We start from the raw sequence: 15,000 nt of genomic DNA on the forward strand, positions 1-15,000 counted from the left end.
ACTTAACTTAATGAAACACAGACTCCTAACGACGAGAATGCACTGGAGTATGGTGAAATATTCCTTCAGAGTTACATCACGACTGGTAGTCTTTTGTTCATTTTTCATGATCTTTCTACTCCGCAAAAAACACTCCAGTCTTCAGGAGCACTGGGTGAAGGAGAACAACACAGAGGGGACCCCCCTCCCCCTCTCACTCGCGCTCCCTTTTACTCTCTCCTTGTCCCCCTACCCAACTCCTTACAGTATATCAAACTGAGTCAGAAAATACAAGAGGGCAGACTGCAAAGGTGGAGAGAAAAAAAAAGTGGGTGAGGGGATCAAAAGAGGAGAGAGCGGCGCGTAGGAGCGGAGGCCTCGATGCAGGCGTGTCACGAGCAGCGGGAGGGAGGGGAGTGTGGAGGGAATGATCAGAGACAGGGAATAATCTAGGGCACCGTTCACCATCAAAGGCCAGAGCAAAGGCAACTTGGCATGGTATTCCCGAAATCCAGCTGGGTGGAGACACACACAGACACACACACACACACACACACACACACACACACACACACACCGGACACACACACACACACACACACACACACACAGGACACACACACACACACACACACACACACACACACACACACACACACACACACACACACAGTGTGAGAGCGAGAAAGAGAGAACGCAGGAGGTCACAACGGTCACCTAAAACCTCCCACAATGCATCTGGATGTCACACCGGCTCCCGTGCTGTTAAAGAATTCCGCAGGGATACACTGTGGATACACAGAGATCGTGAGCCAACACGTTTCCATGGCGACAAGCCAGAGCCGCGGATTAGGTTGCGGCGACTGATGTTATGACCCGTTCAAAGGACTCCGCGGGTAACACGGCATTTATTAGAGCGGAGCCGTCGCAGATGGCCTGCTTGAAGGAAGGTGGGGGCGGGGGGGTAAACGTTCGACATCAAACGCACCACCCTTTAAGGCAGTCCGTCCCAGAGCGGTCAGACCAACAATCCGCCGACTTGGCACCTTCTTGTGTGCTAAAAAAAAGAAAGCACAGAAAAAAACATAAAAAAGGGAAGCCGGAGAGCCGTAGTTCAAGACGCCTGACATCCACAATCGATAACCAGACAGACAAAAGAGGGCCGAGAATGAAAGGCCCCGCCGAGACCCTTCATGTCAAGCCAGTGGGGAGGGGTGGTTAACACTGAACAGAGACCCTAAACAAGTTTAGACAGCATTTTGATCAAATCCCATTTCTTTCTCCGAGAAAAAAAAAGGAAAAGCCAGATGACTGTGTCATCCCCATGCTCGACATCTGTCTTTCGTCAATCTTAACAGACAGGAAACAGATGAAGGGGACTGTTTTACTGTTTTACAGCGCGCCGCGCTTCTGTGCATTTCAAACGTGGCCGACCAGAACCGTGGCTGCTGAGGGGTGGCTGAGGCACGGGCCTTACAGGAGTACTGGTGGGTTTACAGGAGAACTGCTTGGTTTACAGGAGTACTGGTGGGTTTACATGAGTACTGGTGCGTTTACAGGAGAACTGCTTGGTTTACAGGAGTACTGGTGGGTTTACATGAGTACTGGTGCGTTTACAGGAGAACTGCTTGGTTTACAGGAGTACTGGTGGGTTTACATGAGTACTGGTGCGTTCACAGGAGTACTGGTGCGTTCACAGGAGTACTGGTGGGTTTATCTGGTGGGTTTACAGGAGTACTGGTTGGTTTACAGTAGTTTTACGTGGGTTTAGAGGAGTACTGCTGGGTTCACAGGAGTACTGGTGGGTTTACAGGAGTACTGCTGGGTTTCTGACTTCATGCTGGCACTGACCTAGCTAATACACTGCGCTTTTGCCGCTCATCCTGGCGTGAAATATTAACGTCATCCATACTCAACAACCTGAATTATTACACACTGCCGTCTGAAGCAGCTTTTCTGAGTTTAGTGGAGGCACAGAGGTTTGTTTTGTTCACTATTCATAAATAGTTTTTACGCAGGCAGAATATTTTAGAGATTTTGATTGTATAGTCTCACATTTCACTGCCGACATTTGCTAGGCTTGTGGGAGGAGAGTTGAATTCTTGATTAGAATGTTAAAGTGACTTGAATAGAACGAGATGACAGCGAACAGCAGGCGCTGGCTGGAAAATCCCAAAGGCGCAGTAGTACACGATGGGAGAGGTCACATCTGAAGGGATTGACATAGTGTGTGTGTGTGTGTGTGTGTGTGTGTGTGTGTGTGTGCGCTACTGTACGTTTGTAAATAGTACAGGTAACAGGTGATAATGTAATTCAGTTGCTAAATGAATGTCCATGGGGAAAAGACTTGCAGTGAAGACATCCTGTTTATTTTGTGAGTGCTTAAGCTTTGATGAAACACTATCATCTCGATTAGGTGTAGTAAGTGTGCACGAGCTTTAAGTGTGCATTTCATCAGAAGATGTTGAAACCCATCTCATATACTCACTCTAACTGCATTAACTGTATTATAATATACATACTCATTAAACTCACTGCTGGGCTGTTGCTTATTGTGATTGATAACTATGAACAGCGCCATTACATGAAATGTACTTGTATTATTATTATTATTATTGTTATTATTCATTATTATCTGTCTGTCAGCTTCTCAACTTTGTATTCCTCTACCATGCCTTCAAAATCTATCCATTGTTTTGCACAATATAAAGCCAATGTGTTTACGGCACATATGTGCCTGTCCGTCTGTCCACACACAGGGTGGGTGTGTGTGTGTGTATCCTCCTTACCTGTTTGAGGTCTTCGTGGGCTGGTATGTCTGTGAAGCAGTAGTGGTGGAAGAGGCCCATTTTCTGGTTGAGGAGGCAGTTGACCACGTGAGCCCTGGCGTTCTGCCACTGCACCAGGCGCACCAGGCCACGGTTCAGGGACCCGCCCAGATCCACCGACCAGTTATACGCATACAGGGTCACCTGGACAACCAGGGAGACAGAGAGAGGGAGGGAGAGACAGAGAGAGAGGGTGAGAGACAAAGAGAGTGAGAAAGAGTGAGGGTGTGAGTGAGAAAGAGTGAGAGAATAACAGACAGAGACAGACACATAGACACACACATATATATAAATAGAGAGAGAAAGAGAGAGAGAGATAGAGACAGAGATCGGGGAGTACAGAAGTAGGGGAAGAATTAGAGTGAGATACAGAGAGTACACAGAAGAAAAAGATGAGAAAGAAGAAGATGAAGAAAAGAGAAGCAGCTTTGTTTATACAACACAGTACAAATCGGCGTCACAGTCGGCGGCATTCAAAACCTCGCAGAGAACTAAATTAAAAAGCAGAATAACAGAAAATAAATAAAAAAATACACCAAGGGCATAAGCAAGAGGCAAAGAGGAAATGAGTGCATGATGAGCTCAGTCATATGTGCCTGAGAAAGGACAGAGAAGAGATACAAAACAGAGCTGGAGTACGCGGATACACTCCTCAGAACCTGCCATTTCATGCAGCAGCAGTAGCAGCCTTACGCAGTGGACAGTGAGGGTGAGGTGGGAGGGGTGGGGTGTAGTCAGGTGAGGTGCAATGATTCATCAACTCAACCTTGTCTTCATCACAATCCCCCACTAGCAGAAACTGACCTCACTCACCTCCACCTGACCCCCCCAGCCCTCTCAGTCTTATTCAAAGTGTCTACATGGAAGAGCCTCTATATGACCCATTCCGTCTTTTTCAAAGTGTCTGATGGAGGAGCTTCTTTATGACCCACTGTCTGATGGAGGAGCCTCTATATGACCCACTGTCTGATGGAGGAGCCTCTATATGACCAACTGTCTGATGGAAGAGCCTCTATATGACCAACTGACCCCCCTCTCCGTCTTATTCAAAGCATCTGATGGAGGAGCCTCTATATGACCCGCTGAACACCCCAGCCCTCTAAGTCTTATTCATAGTGTCTGATGGAGGAGCCTCTTTATGACCCATTAGCCCTCTCCGTCTTATTTAAAGTGTCTGATGGAGGAGCCTCTATATGACCCACTGAACACCCCAGCCCTCTCCGTCTAATTCAAAGTGTCTGCATGGAAGAGCCTCACTGTCTGATACAGGTCTTCCTGCTCCACCCTGCTGCCATCATCTATTCTAATCACATCCAGCCCCCCTTTCCAGTAGTTCTCTCACAATACCGTTTCCTGCCATGAACATAGCCATAGGTGCTGGAATGGCATTAAGACAAATGTACACCGACCCGTCCCCTTTTTCTCCTTCTCACTAAACCGCCCCCACCAGCTCTACATCGCCCCTGCTCCCCCTCTCCAACCCCCAACACCACCACCACCTCTACCCCACCCCACCCGCCCCTGCTCCCCCTCTCCCATCCCCCAACACCACCACCACCACCACCTCTACCACACACCACCACCACCTCTACCCCACCCCACCCGCCCCTGCTCCCCCTCTCCCATCCCCCAACACCACCACCACCTCTACCCCACACCCCCCCTCCATCTCTGGCTGTGTCTCACCTTCTTTCCCTGGACGTGGATGTGGAGGAACCTCTGTCGTGGCGCCACCCCCCGGCCCGTCTGGCCTGGGCTGTACCAGTCGCTCTGCTCCAGGGCCTCGAAGCGCTGCAGCCCCTTATGAGCTGCAGGGGTGGGGGGTGACAGAGAGAGAGATAGAGAGAGAGAGGGAGAGCGAGAATGAGAGAAAGAGAGAGAGAGAGAGAGAGAGCAGTCAAATGGGTCCTCATCTAGCCTCCTTCTACCCCTCACTAGAGAAAAAAGAAGCTAAACAGAGCTTGATGGACAGAGCCTTGCGGCAACATAAACCCTTACTCTCAGTTCACCCGTGTCTCCCCCACCCTTTGGGTCTGATATCTGTTCACCCGGCGTCTGCCACCCTTTGGGTCTGATATCTGCCCATGTACCCATGGGTATCTGTGGAAGATGGGTGTGATTAAACTCTATAGGCGTCGTAATGGAAAGACCTATTTTTTTGGTGAACCTTTTTTTTTTTTTAAAGGGAAATACAGCTATTAAGATTAAAATCCTAAATGGAGCTCATTACATAAACACAGAGAAACGGCACAGCGGGGGGTCCCTGAAGCCCTGCGGCCAAACCCGTACAGCGACTTCAAGACTGCTTTTATGAGGGCCGAGTTATAATCGTTGGGGCAGTTTTGGAGGATGCGCAGTAAGGACCAGTTATCCTTCTTTATTCCGCATACACCTCCCCCCCCCCGCCCCCTAAAAAACTAAAAACAGACCTCCCCCTCCCTCTTCTTCAGCCTATAAATCTGAGTAGAACTCAAGATGAGGTAGCCATGTGAAATGAACTTCACTTGCAGAGGAAATACAAACGTAGAGTGCTCCGATTTTAAAGCTCGCTGAAGCAGAGAAACAAATGTGATGATTTTTTTCTCTCCCCCGAGCGAAGACGTGTCTTTGCGGGGCCGTGAATCGATTCATTTGTCCCAGTGTTCTAAATATACAACAGGAACGGGCTAAATTTACCGTTCTTTATCTTTTACCATTCAGCTTGGTTTGAGTGAGAAGACAGGGGGGGATGTGAAAACAGAGAGGAGACTTGCAGTAATTATTGGAGCCGTTACGTAAGGTTATGAACAAACAAACAAACAAACAACTTATAAACTTATAAACAACAACAAGAATAATCGCCAAGAGAGTCGCCTGCTTTGTTTGCGGATTCTTATCTTATCTGCTTTTGTTTGAGCCTAAACATACAACACTTTCCAAGCTAGGCACCTAAGGGTATAGAGATGAATTCTGACATTTCAATTATATTTAGATACGAAGAGACAAAAATCAAAAAAAAATCACCACCATGGGGACGTACAGAACACAATCTATCAAGAGTATGGTAATCACATCACCCTACGTGCAATAGTTACTGAATGTTTATTTTCATAGCGTAAACAAACAAAGATATTCCCGTCACCAGCACTGGGGACCAGACTTACGTGTGAACCTATTTAGCACCGCGGGGTTTTCCTCATCTGAACTGTCGTCTGTGGGCAGACAGAAATGAGCACACATAGCAGGGCTGTAACTGGCGGTGAGACACATACACACTCACTCACATGTAAGTACACACACACACACACACACACACACACACACACACAAAGACACATACACACGCTCACGCTCACACACACGCTCACACACACACACACACACACACACACACACACACACACACACACACACACACACACACACACACACACACACACACACACACACACACACACACACACACACACACAGCTAATGCTAGGCACAGACAGAGAGAACAAGATATGCTAGCCAAAAGATAAACAGATCTGTTAGCAGAGCAAATCAAGAAGACGACATAGAGCAAGCATGGCAGCAGATAGCAGTGTGAGTCGCGCACACACACACACACACACACACACACCCACACACACACACACACACACACACACACACACACACACAGCAAGCATGGCAGCAGATAGCAGTGTGAGTCGCGCACACACACACACACACACACACACACACACACACACACACACACACACACAGCAAGCATGGCAGCAGATAGCAGTGTGAGTCGCGCACACACAAACACACACACGCGCGCACACACGCACGCACGCACACACACACACACACACACACACACACAGCAAGCATGGCAGCAGATAGCAGTGTGAGCTGGATCCTATCACTTTGTGTCCATTTACACCATCCTTATCTGTGTTAAACCAAAAGCTAATATCAGAAGCTTACAAGATGACAGTGCAGTTTGAATATGTCATGAAAGTAGTTTTTAATAAAGAAGGGAATTGAACTACTGTCGTTTAAGGTTTTGGCATTATAAATAAATTCATATTTATTAATGCCTGAAGTAATAACAGTAGCAAAATCATTAGTATACTGATTTGCACAATGTTTAGTGAAGCATGCCAATTGTTGACCACAGAGTCCAGAGAGCTACAAGTGTGATACTATGCAAGTGTGTGGTCAGCTGATTAAGAATTTATGAATAGGTTCATAGCGTAATACTTTTGGATGTGATTTCGACCACGACGGCAGGTGGGGGCTTTAACTAAAGCAAAAACAATGACAGTAAAATCTGGTGTCTAATACATGATGTTGGACTACTTTAACAGTATCAAGGGCAGACAAACATAACACTACACATTGAGGGAGGAAAATAAATATCAGGAGATTGGATTCAGTGCCCACTCACCCTGGAAGGAGCCTTGCTCTGTGCTACAATGCCATTGGTAGAAATTCCGTCCAGTGAGAATGAAGCTCCTGGAAGACGCAGGTGTTTGGCTGGTGTGCTGGATGTGAGGCAGGGGAACAAACATGTCTCCCTGGGGACAACTACAAACAAACAAACAAGCAAACAAATAAATAAACAGAAAAATAAATAAATACACTCCCATCACTGCCCACTCATGACACACATTCTCATCTAGAACATACTGCTTACATCAATCTATTTGGCGGAATTACCATTCAGGAGAATTCTGTTCCGTGACCTTATAGGATTATTCTGGATAAGACAATCTTTATGATATTGACATTTGCTTCACCATAATAGCACATTTGCATCATTATCTGATACTTTGGGCGTTAAAAAGAGCGCTAAAACTACCCGCAAGAGCATAGCCCTTTATTTATTGGTGCCACCAATAAATAAAGATTTGTAAAAAAAAATTGCCTCTCCCCACCGGCGGCGCTGGCAGCGCGATTTTCTATCAGTTCTCACCACACAACGACGTCTCATCTTTGCTCCTTGAATGTCGATATGTAATGGTATGGAGTTATTGAAACTTACTACGTGTAAAAAAGACTAGAAATGTAACTTTATTTTTCAAGTCTCAAGCCTCTAATGTTGCCTCGGGCGCCTTTAAGATTATGGAGAAATCTAGTCTGGCATGTTAAGATTCTGAAGATCTATATTCAGTGACATTAAGACTTGAGAGAATTAAATTCAGTGACATTAAGATTCCAGAGAATTGTATTCTATTCAGTGACATTAATATTATGGAGAATTGTATTCTATTATAAAACAATTGGGTTCTAGCGTGTAATTTAGCTGTTTCTGATTGGACGAGAGCTATAGGTTATTTGTCAACATACCTACAGTTACGGGACTTTTCACAGCTAAAAATAAATCACTCCGTGATGAAACATTCGCATTGAAGATAACCGTTAATTCAAAGTTTTTAAAATTCCAAACCAAGACGTTGACAATGGAACTATTTTTTGTTGCGGAGAAACAATGGCGAAATAAACCATTTTGAATCAATAACATTCGTGTTGAAATGTTAATTTGTTGACTGTAGAATTGTTTTATAAAAGCAATATAGCACTCGTGGGAGTGGGGTAGGTAAGGGATAATCCCATGGGTGTTGTTGCCTACGCCACTCGGCCTGGCGGCCTCGGTGGCTACGGCCGAACACCACCCGTGGGATTATCCCTTACCTACCCCACTCCCACTCGTGCTATATTGCTTAATTAAGTGGCATTAATATTCTGGAGAATTGTATTCTATTCAGTGACATTAATATTCTGGAGAATTGCATTCTATTCTGTGTCATTAAGAATAAAGAGAAATGAGAGAGCTACCTGGTTCTCTCAAACACCTTCACGCAGGTGTCACTGGCCAGTGAGCTGACCAGGCCGGCGATCTCGGTGAGTATGGAGGGGAGCAGGAAGTGGGAGGTGATCTCAGCCGTGCACTGCTGTATCGACGGGCAGCCTGACGGGACGAAACCCCAAATGACAAGAGAGCAGAGAGGAGAGGAGAAGAGAGGAGAGGAGCAGAGAGGAGAGGAGCAGAGAGGAGAGGAGAGGAGAGGAGAGGAGAGGAGAGGAGAGGAGATGAGAGGAGACGAGAGGAGCAGAGAGAAGAGGAGAGGAGGAGGGTGGAGGTTAATGGACTTAATGTTCCCAGTAGAACCAAACTGTCTGGTACAGTGCACACTACATAACATGTACATACCACACTACAGAACACATACATACCACACTACACACATACATACCACACTACATAACATGTACATATCACACTACAAATGTACATACCACACTACATAACACACACATACCACACTGCATATGTACTTACCACACTACATAACATGTACATACCACATTACATAACATGTACATACCACACAAAATAACACGAACATACCACACTACATAAAGCAAAACAGAGAAACACATCTAAGACAAAGGGGCCCTAATTTCATTGGGCAATGAGCACTGCAGTAACTGTGCAGTGAGAAGAGGCGGCGATACCTACATTTTCTCATTTCATAGACACAAAGAAGGCGCAGTCGAGCATAAATAGGTTGAGTAATTAGTGGATACAGCAATGAAGCCATTCTTTATCAGCTTATCACAATGATCTGACCATACCCTATTAAACTTCACATGGAGCTCAGTAATTGGAAACAAACAACAACAACATATTTCCGTTTCCACCAGAAAGGAGATGGAGGTTCTTGTGGAGGAGGTCTGCACGACATGAAATCATTTAGTTTCATGGAAAAGGCCATTGCTTTGAAGGAGCTCGTTCATACACGGAACTCCCACGTCTGTGTGTGTGGAAATGATTAAATTAGCATGTTATCATGCACGGCAGAATTTGCGTGTTGTCAGCCCGTGTTACCCGTCAATGAAATTAGGGGCCCAAGGTCATTAAACACATGGCCGTTTGGAGGATCATGCAGAAAGGGCCGTGCTGTTCGTGTTCTCTCTCGTTGAGAGAGGAGCGAGGAGAGAGGAGAGATGAAGCACACTCACTCAGCTTGGCCATGAACACGACCCAGGGCTGGTAGGTAAGCCGGTAGATAGGGTGCAGGGTCCCAACGTCCCCCTCCTCCAGCTGTACCACGTGTCTCCTGCAGGGGGCAGAAGACAAAATACAGGATTTCTTGCCCAGGGCACGAGGACATGACGACTCATCAATGATAGTTTTCCCATTATTCGTTTCACGTTGATAAAAATATTTTCCATTCTTATCACAATCCTTTTTGTGTGCTATTGAACCCTGTTAGCTCATCAAATCAAAAGCTTGGAAAATACCATGCGCTGAGTTGACTTGTATGAAAAGTGTTGAAGTGCTGAAATTACATTTTACTGATGAGCCAACATGTGTGTGTGCATGCAAAGGGGTGGAAGAGGGTTCTGCGGACCTCTGGGCCTGTTCCAGTTCCACGGCCATGTTCCTCTCCTGGCTCCACTGCTGCTTGACCATCTCCGTCTTGTGTCGGCGCCGCCCGGCCCGGGTGTCCTCGCCCCGCTCCGGCATGATGTCATCCGTCGTCTTAGGGCTGCTCAGCTCTGTAGAGTCCGGCTTGCTCTGGAGAGAGGGAGGGAATGGGAGGGAGACAGAAGGGGGGGGGGGCACAGAGGAAGATGGCAGAACCATAGAGAAAAAAACACAGGGCAAGAGAGAAAGAGAGGGAGAGAGAGAAAAGAGGGAGGGACAGAGATAGAGAGGACAGAAGGTGAGATAGAATGGAAGAGAAAGAGGTAAATAAAGGAGATAGGGAGAAAGAGAGAGAGAGAGAGAGGTGGAGAGGAAGAGAGAGAGACAGAGAGAGAGAGAAAGAGAGAGAAGGAGAGAGAGAAGGAGAGAGCAAGGGAGAGAGAGAGAGAGAGAGAGAGAGAGAGAGAGAGAGAGAGAGAGAGAGAGAGTGTCTCATTGTTAAAACTGACATGGCAGCCTGCTGGAAGGTGTGCAAGTGAGCCCAAATCATTTCCTCACTCATCTCTCCCATAAACACTTGGCCCAAAAGGCCCCGCATCCGCCCTGACCCGCCGATGAAGTTATCCGAAAGAGGAAATGCTGCTGACAGAGCTAATTAATGAGACCAATTTGTCACTAATGAGGCGTTTTCAGCCCCCCACACACCCACACACACACTCTTGTCTGCACACTATGAGCGGCTCTGGCTCTAGCTCTGTCTGGCTGAGTTGCCGTTGAAAAGAACAGCATGATGATTTTCTAGGTACCAGGTGCTGTTGATTTGTAAGTCAAGGTAAGTAGACGATACCAACGGGCAACCACATTTTATCTGCCCTGCCTCACAGGCCCTCCAACCACACATTGATGTACCCCCACCTCAAGGTGTTCTTTAGTGATGAGGCACTCACCAGGATTTCCCAGAAGCTGCGTCGGGTGGTCTTGCCGGTCGGGGTGGTGGACTCGGGGGTGCTGGTGCCGGTGCTGGGGGTTGGGGGGTTGGAGAGGGGGTTGAGGATGAGGGGCGAGGGGCTGCTCCGCAGGCTCTGGGTACCACTGAGACGGCGGGGGCTCTCCCGTACCTCCTTAGCCGCAGCCTGGGGTAGACTCAGCACACCTGGGGGAGACAGGAGGCAGGCATTGGGGAGCTGTGGAGGCAGGGGGCGCTAGAGAGCTTTCGGTCTGGAGAATTGCACTGATTGAAGGGCTGGCTGACAGGAGAAGAAGAAATAACAAGTCGGTCGGAACATAAGAAGTGCTGTGTTCAAAATATCCCACATGACCTCAACAACCTGCTAGAAACCCTGAGGCTACATCAGCGCTGCCGAGAGAAGCTCAAGGAAAGCAAGCGCTGCTGTGAAAACAAGTCAATGAAATGGCGGAAAAGACTAAACAATAAAACATAGGGATGAAGGGATTAATGTATGGACAACAAAAGAAAGAAAACATGAAAGAGAAAACACAGAGAAGAGAAAGGAAACAGAACATGTGCATCTATCCGCCACTAAATGTAAACCAAACGTAAAACTGAACTAAAATGAGCTATTACACAGTAACCACAGAGCAGAGGAATGATCCGGAACAGTTGAGACTTTAGTGGTGCAACTCTAGTAAAACTACTGGTTCCTCACCGTGGGCCTCGTCCCTGGGAGAGCCCGCGGGCACGCAGAACGTCTCCTGGCACAGGGGGTTGGGCAGCACCCGCAGCTCCATGATGACATCACAGAGGGCGTGGCGCAGAGCACTGCGCAGCTTGTCGGTCAGCTGGAGGGGGCTGACATTACCCTGCTCCCACACGTCGAACCGCACACGAACATAGGGCCCTGGGGGGGGGGGGGGGAGAGAGAGAGAGAGAGAGAGAGAGAAAGAGAGGTAGAGAGAGAGAGAGAGAGAGAGAGAGAGTGAAACATAAAGAAAGAAACAAACAAACCAAGAAAATCAGGGCAAATGAGAGTGAAGAATCAGGGCAAACTAGTGAGAAAGTGCAACAGTAGACAAAGTAGTAGAGTCTAAAGTACACCCACCCACCCCCCCCCACCCCTCCCTCCCTACACTCCTCTCCTCTCCTGAAGAGATGAAACCCACGGGGGCACCTCTCGGCTCAGGTAGGGCATTAATTACCCCATCACACCTCACCAGTGCCCCCTGAGTCTATCTGAGAATTTGGGCTATTTTCAGGGAAATATTCCCCCACTGGTGATGCACAATGATTCACTGTTTGCCAATTAGCACCAAAACCTTTCTTTATTAATCTGATGAATCCCTGTGGACTATGTGATGTGGCAACAGAACAAGATTAATACTATTTTAATGTGTTTTTAAAGTAGGGGAAATGGTTATTAATCTTGTTGACATCTAAATGTAACGCTGTAATGTGTTTAGAACTAAGCAGACCATGTTTTCACCATAACCAATATTAGTGTATAATAACAATATTAATACCATAGCATCTGAGTGACCAAATAAATATATTAATCAATGAACTACATTCTCTTTTACAGAAAAGTACACTCTGGATCCTCTCTTCCTCGCTACATTGCTCCCTGATAAGTAAAGTAATGCTGAAGCTCATAGAAACCAGTGTCCATAGCAAACCAGTCTCCATAGAAATCAGTGTCTGTAGCAAACCAGTCTCCATGGAAATCAGTGTCCGTAGCTAAGCTATCTGAAACAGTATACTGTCCAGTCAGCACTATGTAGTTATAGTTCATTGCTCAAACGTACATATACCACGTGATCAAATCTGTTAGCATCTCGGACTCGTTATATCTATTTATTTATCACACAATGTTTTCCAAAGAGACTCCTAATCCAAGTACACGTGGGAACAAGGGAACTGAACCCAACACCTTGGTGTTATTTGCTTGAACCGCTGAGCAACAGGAGCTTGAGTATAAAACTAGAATTGCCACCATCAACATAGTTTTCTATTTCATTGCTCTACTTACCCTTAACCTTGACAAGCACACTGTATACCCACTAAGCTGTTCTACAATACTTGAATGCTCTCTTCTCATCTTATCCACTATCAATTTGGTACGTGTCGTGTATATACCATCTTATGTTTGTATGTATTGTGCACATGCATCATGTATTTACGATCTTATGTTGTATGTTTTGTGTACATTTGCCACATGTATGCTAGCATACTTATCCTGATACGTGTATGAATTCATCTGCCATGATTCTTGCTCTCTCTCCCCTCCTTCTCCTTCAGCCAACCCCCCTCTTTTCTATCTCTATCTCTCTACCTGGCCGGCTCCCAACAGGTGGGCCCCATTGCTTATGAACCGAGATTCTGCTCAAGGTGTCTTCCAGTTAGGAGGAAGGTTTTCCTTAGCCGTCTCCTTAGTGTTTACTCCAGGGGGGTTCAGGCTCTGGAAAGCGCCTTCAGACAATTTTATTGATTTGGCACTATATAAATAAAATTGAATTGAATTGAATTGAATAGCATTCCATTTCAGCATTAAGACACAAAGCATCTTGATGCTGGTCGTCCCCCCTTAAATGCTTAATAAATACAAAACCAACATACTCAGCGGCTTACTAAAGTCATTGTAGATGGATTGATTTCATTAAGGAAGGACTGGTGATAAAACTAATTTACGAGAGACAAAAAGCACGTATGCGAGAGCCATCCTCCACGTCTTTGTGTGCCTACCCCTGAAACTCACCTGGGACTTGGCTGTGGGATGGCTCCACCTTCACCACAGTGGTCAGCGAGTCAAACTGGTCGGGCTTGAGCGAGACGGCTGAGGCGTTTCCTCCTTTGAGTGGAGACGTGCCATCCTGCGCAGGCACCTGTAGGGGCCGCCCTTCAGCGTCGACAAAGGACAGGGCAATGCAGGCGATACCTGGGGGAGACACAGAGACCAGGTTATAGGTCAACTATCAGTCACCACACACACACACACACACACACACACACACACACACACACACACACACACACACACACACACACACACACACACACACACACACACACACACACACACACACACACACACACACACACACACACACACACACAGGGCAATGAAGGCGATACCTGGGGGAGACACAGACACAAAGTCAGAGGTCAACTATCAGTCACTGAATCCGATCCGATGGCCACTGTAAGATAGTAGGGGATCAGAGAATGGTGCACTTCAACCCATTACTGAAGACCAAGCCATCGTCACGAGTAATGCTTCAAAAAGACAAAATGCCTTTATTACGGAGCCATTTTTCATTCAAGAGTATTGCAAAAAGTTGGGTATGCAAGCCCAGTTGATGCGAGGTTTTTCATAGTGTCAGTAGATACATTGGCTTTGTACGCAGCGCTCCCTGATGAAAAAGTGATGTGTGTGTGTGTGTGTGTGTGTGTGTGTGTGTGTGTGTGTGTGTGTGTGTGTGTGTGTCTGACTGAGCATGTTTTGTTCTGGATGCCGGTGAAACACCATCAGGCAGAAAACACAAAGCCTACAGCACGCCACTCAGTGATTGCACTCTTCTCCTCAGACACACACACACACACACACCCAACCACACACACACTCTTCTCCTCAAATCTTCTCCCAATCAATGCCCCACCACGCCTCGGTAACTCATCTCATAAATACACAGCAACACGGAGACCGCTCGCCTGATGGCAACTCCACACACACACACACACACACACACACTCAAACACACACACACACATACATACAGACTCACTAACACATCATCACTGAGAAATGTGCTCTCACATACACACACACATTGATACTCACACACACAACC

The 15,000-nt window shown here is 46.7% G+C and overlaps 1 protein-coding gene across 6 annotated transcripts in view; it reads right to left on the reverse strand.

Moving 5' to 3' along the window:
• szt2 (SZT2 subunit of KICSTOR complex) overlaps positions 1 to 15,000 on the reverse strand; it is a 140,226-nt gene that overhangs the window by 56,333 nt on the left and 68,893 nt on the right. For 5 of the 6 annotated variants that reach the window (XM_080832172.1, XM_080832173.1, XM_080832169.1 and 2 more), the window contains 10 exons: positions 13,908 to 14,087; positions 11,865 to 12,056; positions 11,145 to 11,350; positions 10,181 to 10,347; positions 9,789 to 9,886; positions 8,601 to 8,733; positions 7,210 to 7,349; positions 5,951 to 5,998; positions 4,494 to 4,615; positions 2,769 to 2,951 (listed from right to left, as the gene is read on the reverse strand). In XM_080832172.1, coding sequence (XP_080688298.1) covers positions 2,769 to 2,951; positions 4,494 to 4,615; positions 5,951 to 5,998; positions 7,210 to 7,349; positions 8,601 to 8,733; positions 9,789 to 9,886; positions 10,181 to 10,347; positions 11,145 to 11,350; positions 11,865 to 12,056; positions 13,908 to 14,087 — 1,469 coding nt within the window. The remainder of the gene's footprint in view (positions 1 to 2,768; positions 2,952 to 4,493; positions 4,616 to 5,950; positions 5,999 to 7,209; positions 7,350 to 8,600; positions 8,734 to 9,788; positions 9,887 to 10,180; positions 10,348 to 11,144; positions 11,351 to 11,864; positions 12,057 to 13,907; positions 14,088 to 15,000) is intronic. The other variant, XM_080832170.1, reaches the window with a different exon arrangement.

Source organism: Sprattus sprattus (assembly GCF_963457725.1).
Source record: "Sprattus sprattus genome assembly, chromosome: 2".
NCBI classification, from domain to species: Eukaryota; Metazoa; Chordata; class Actinopteri; order Clupeiformes; family Clupeidae; genus Sprattus; species Sprattus sprattus.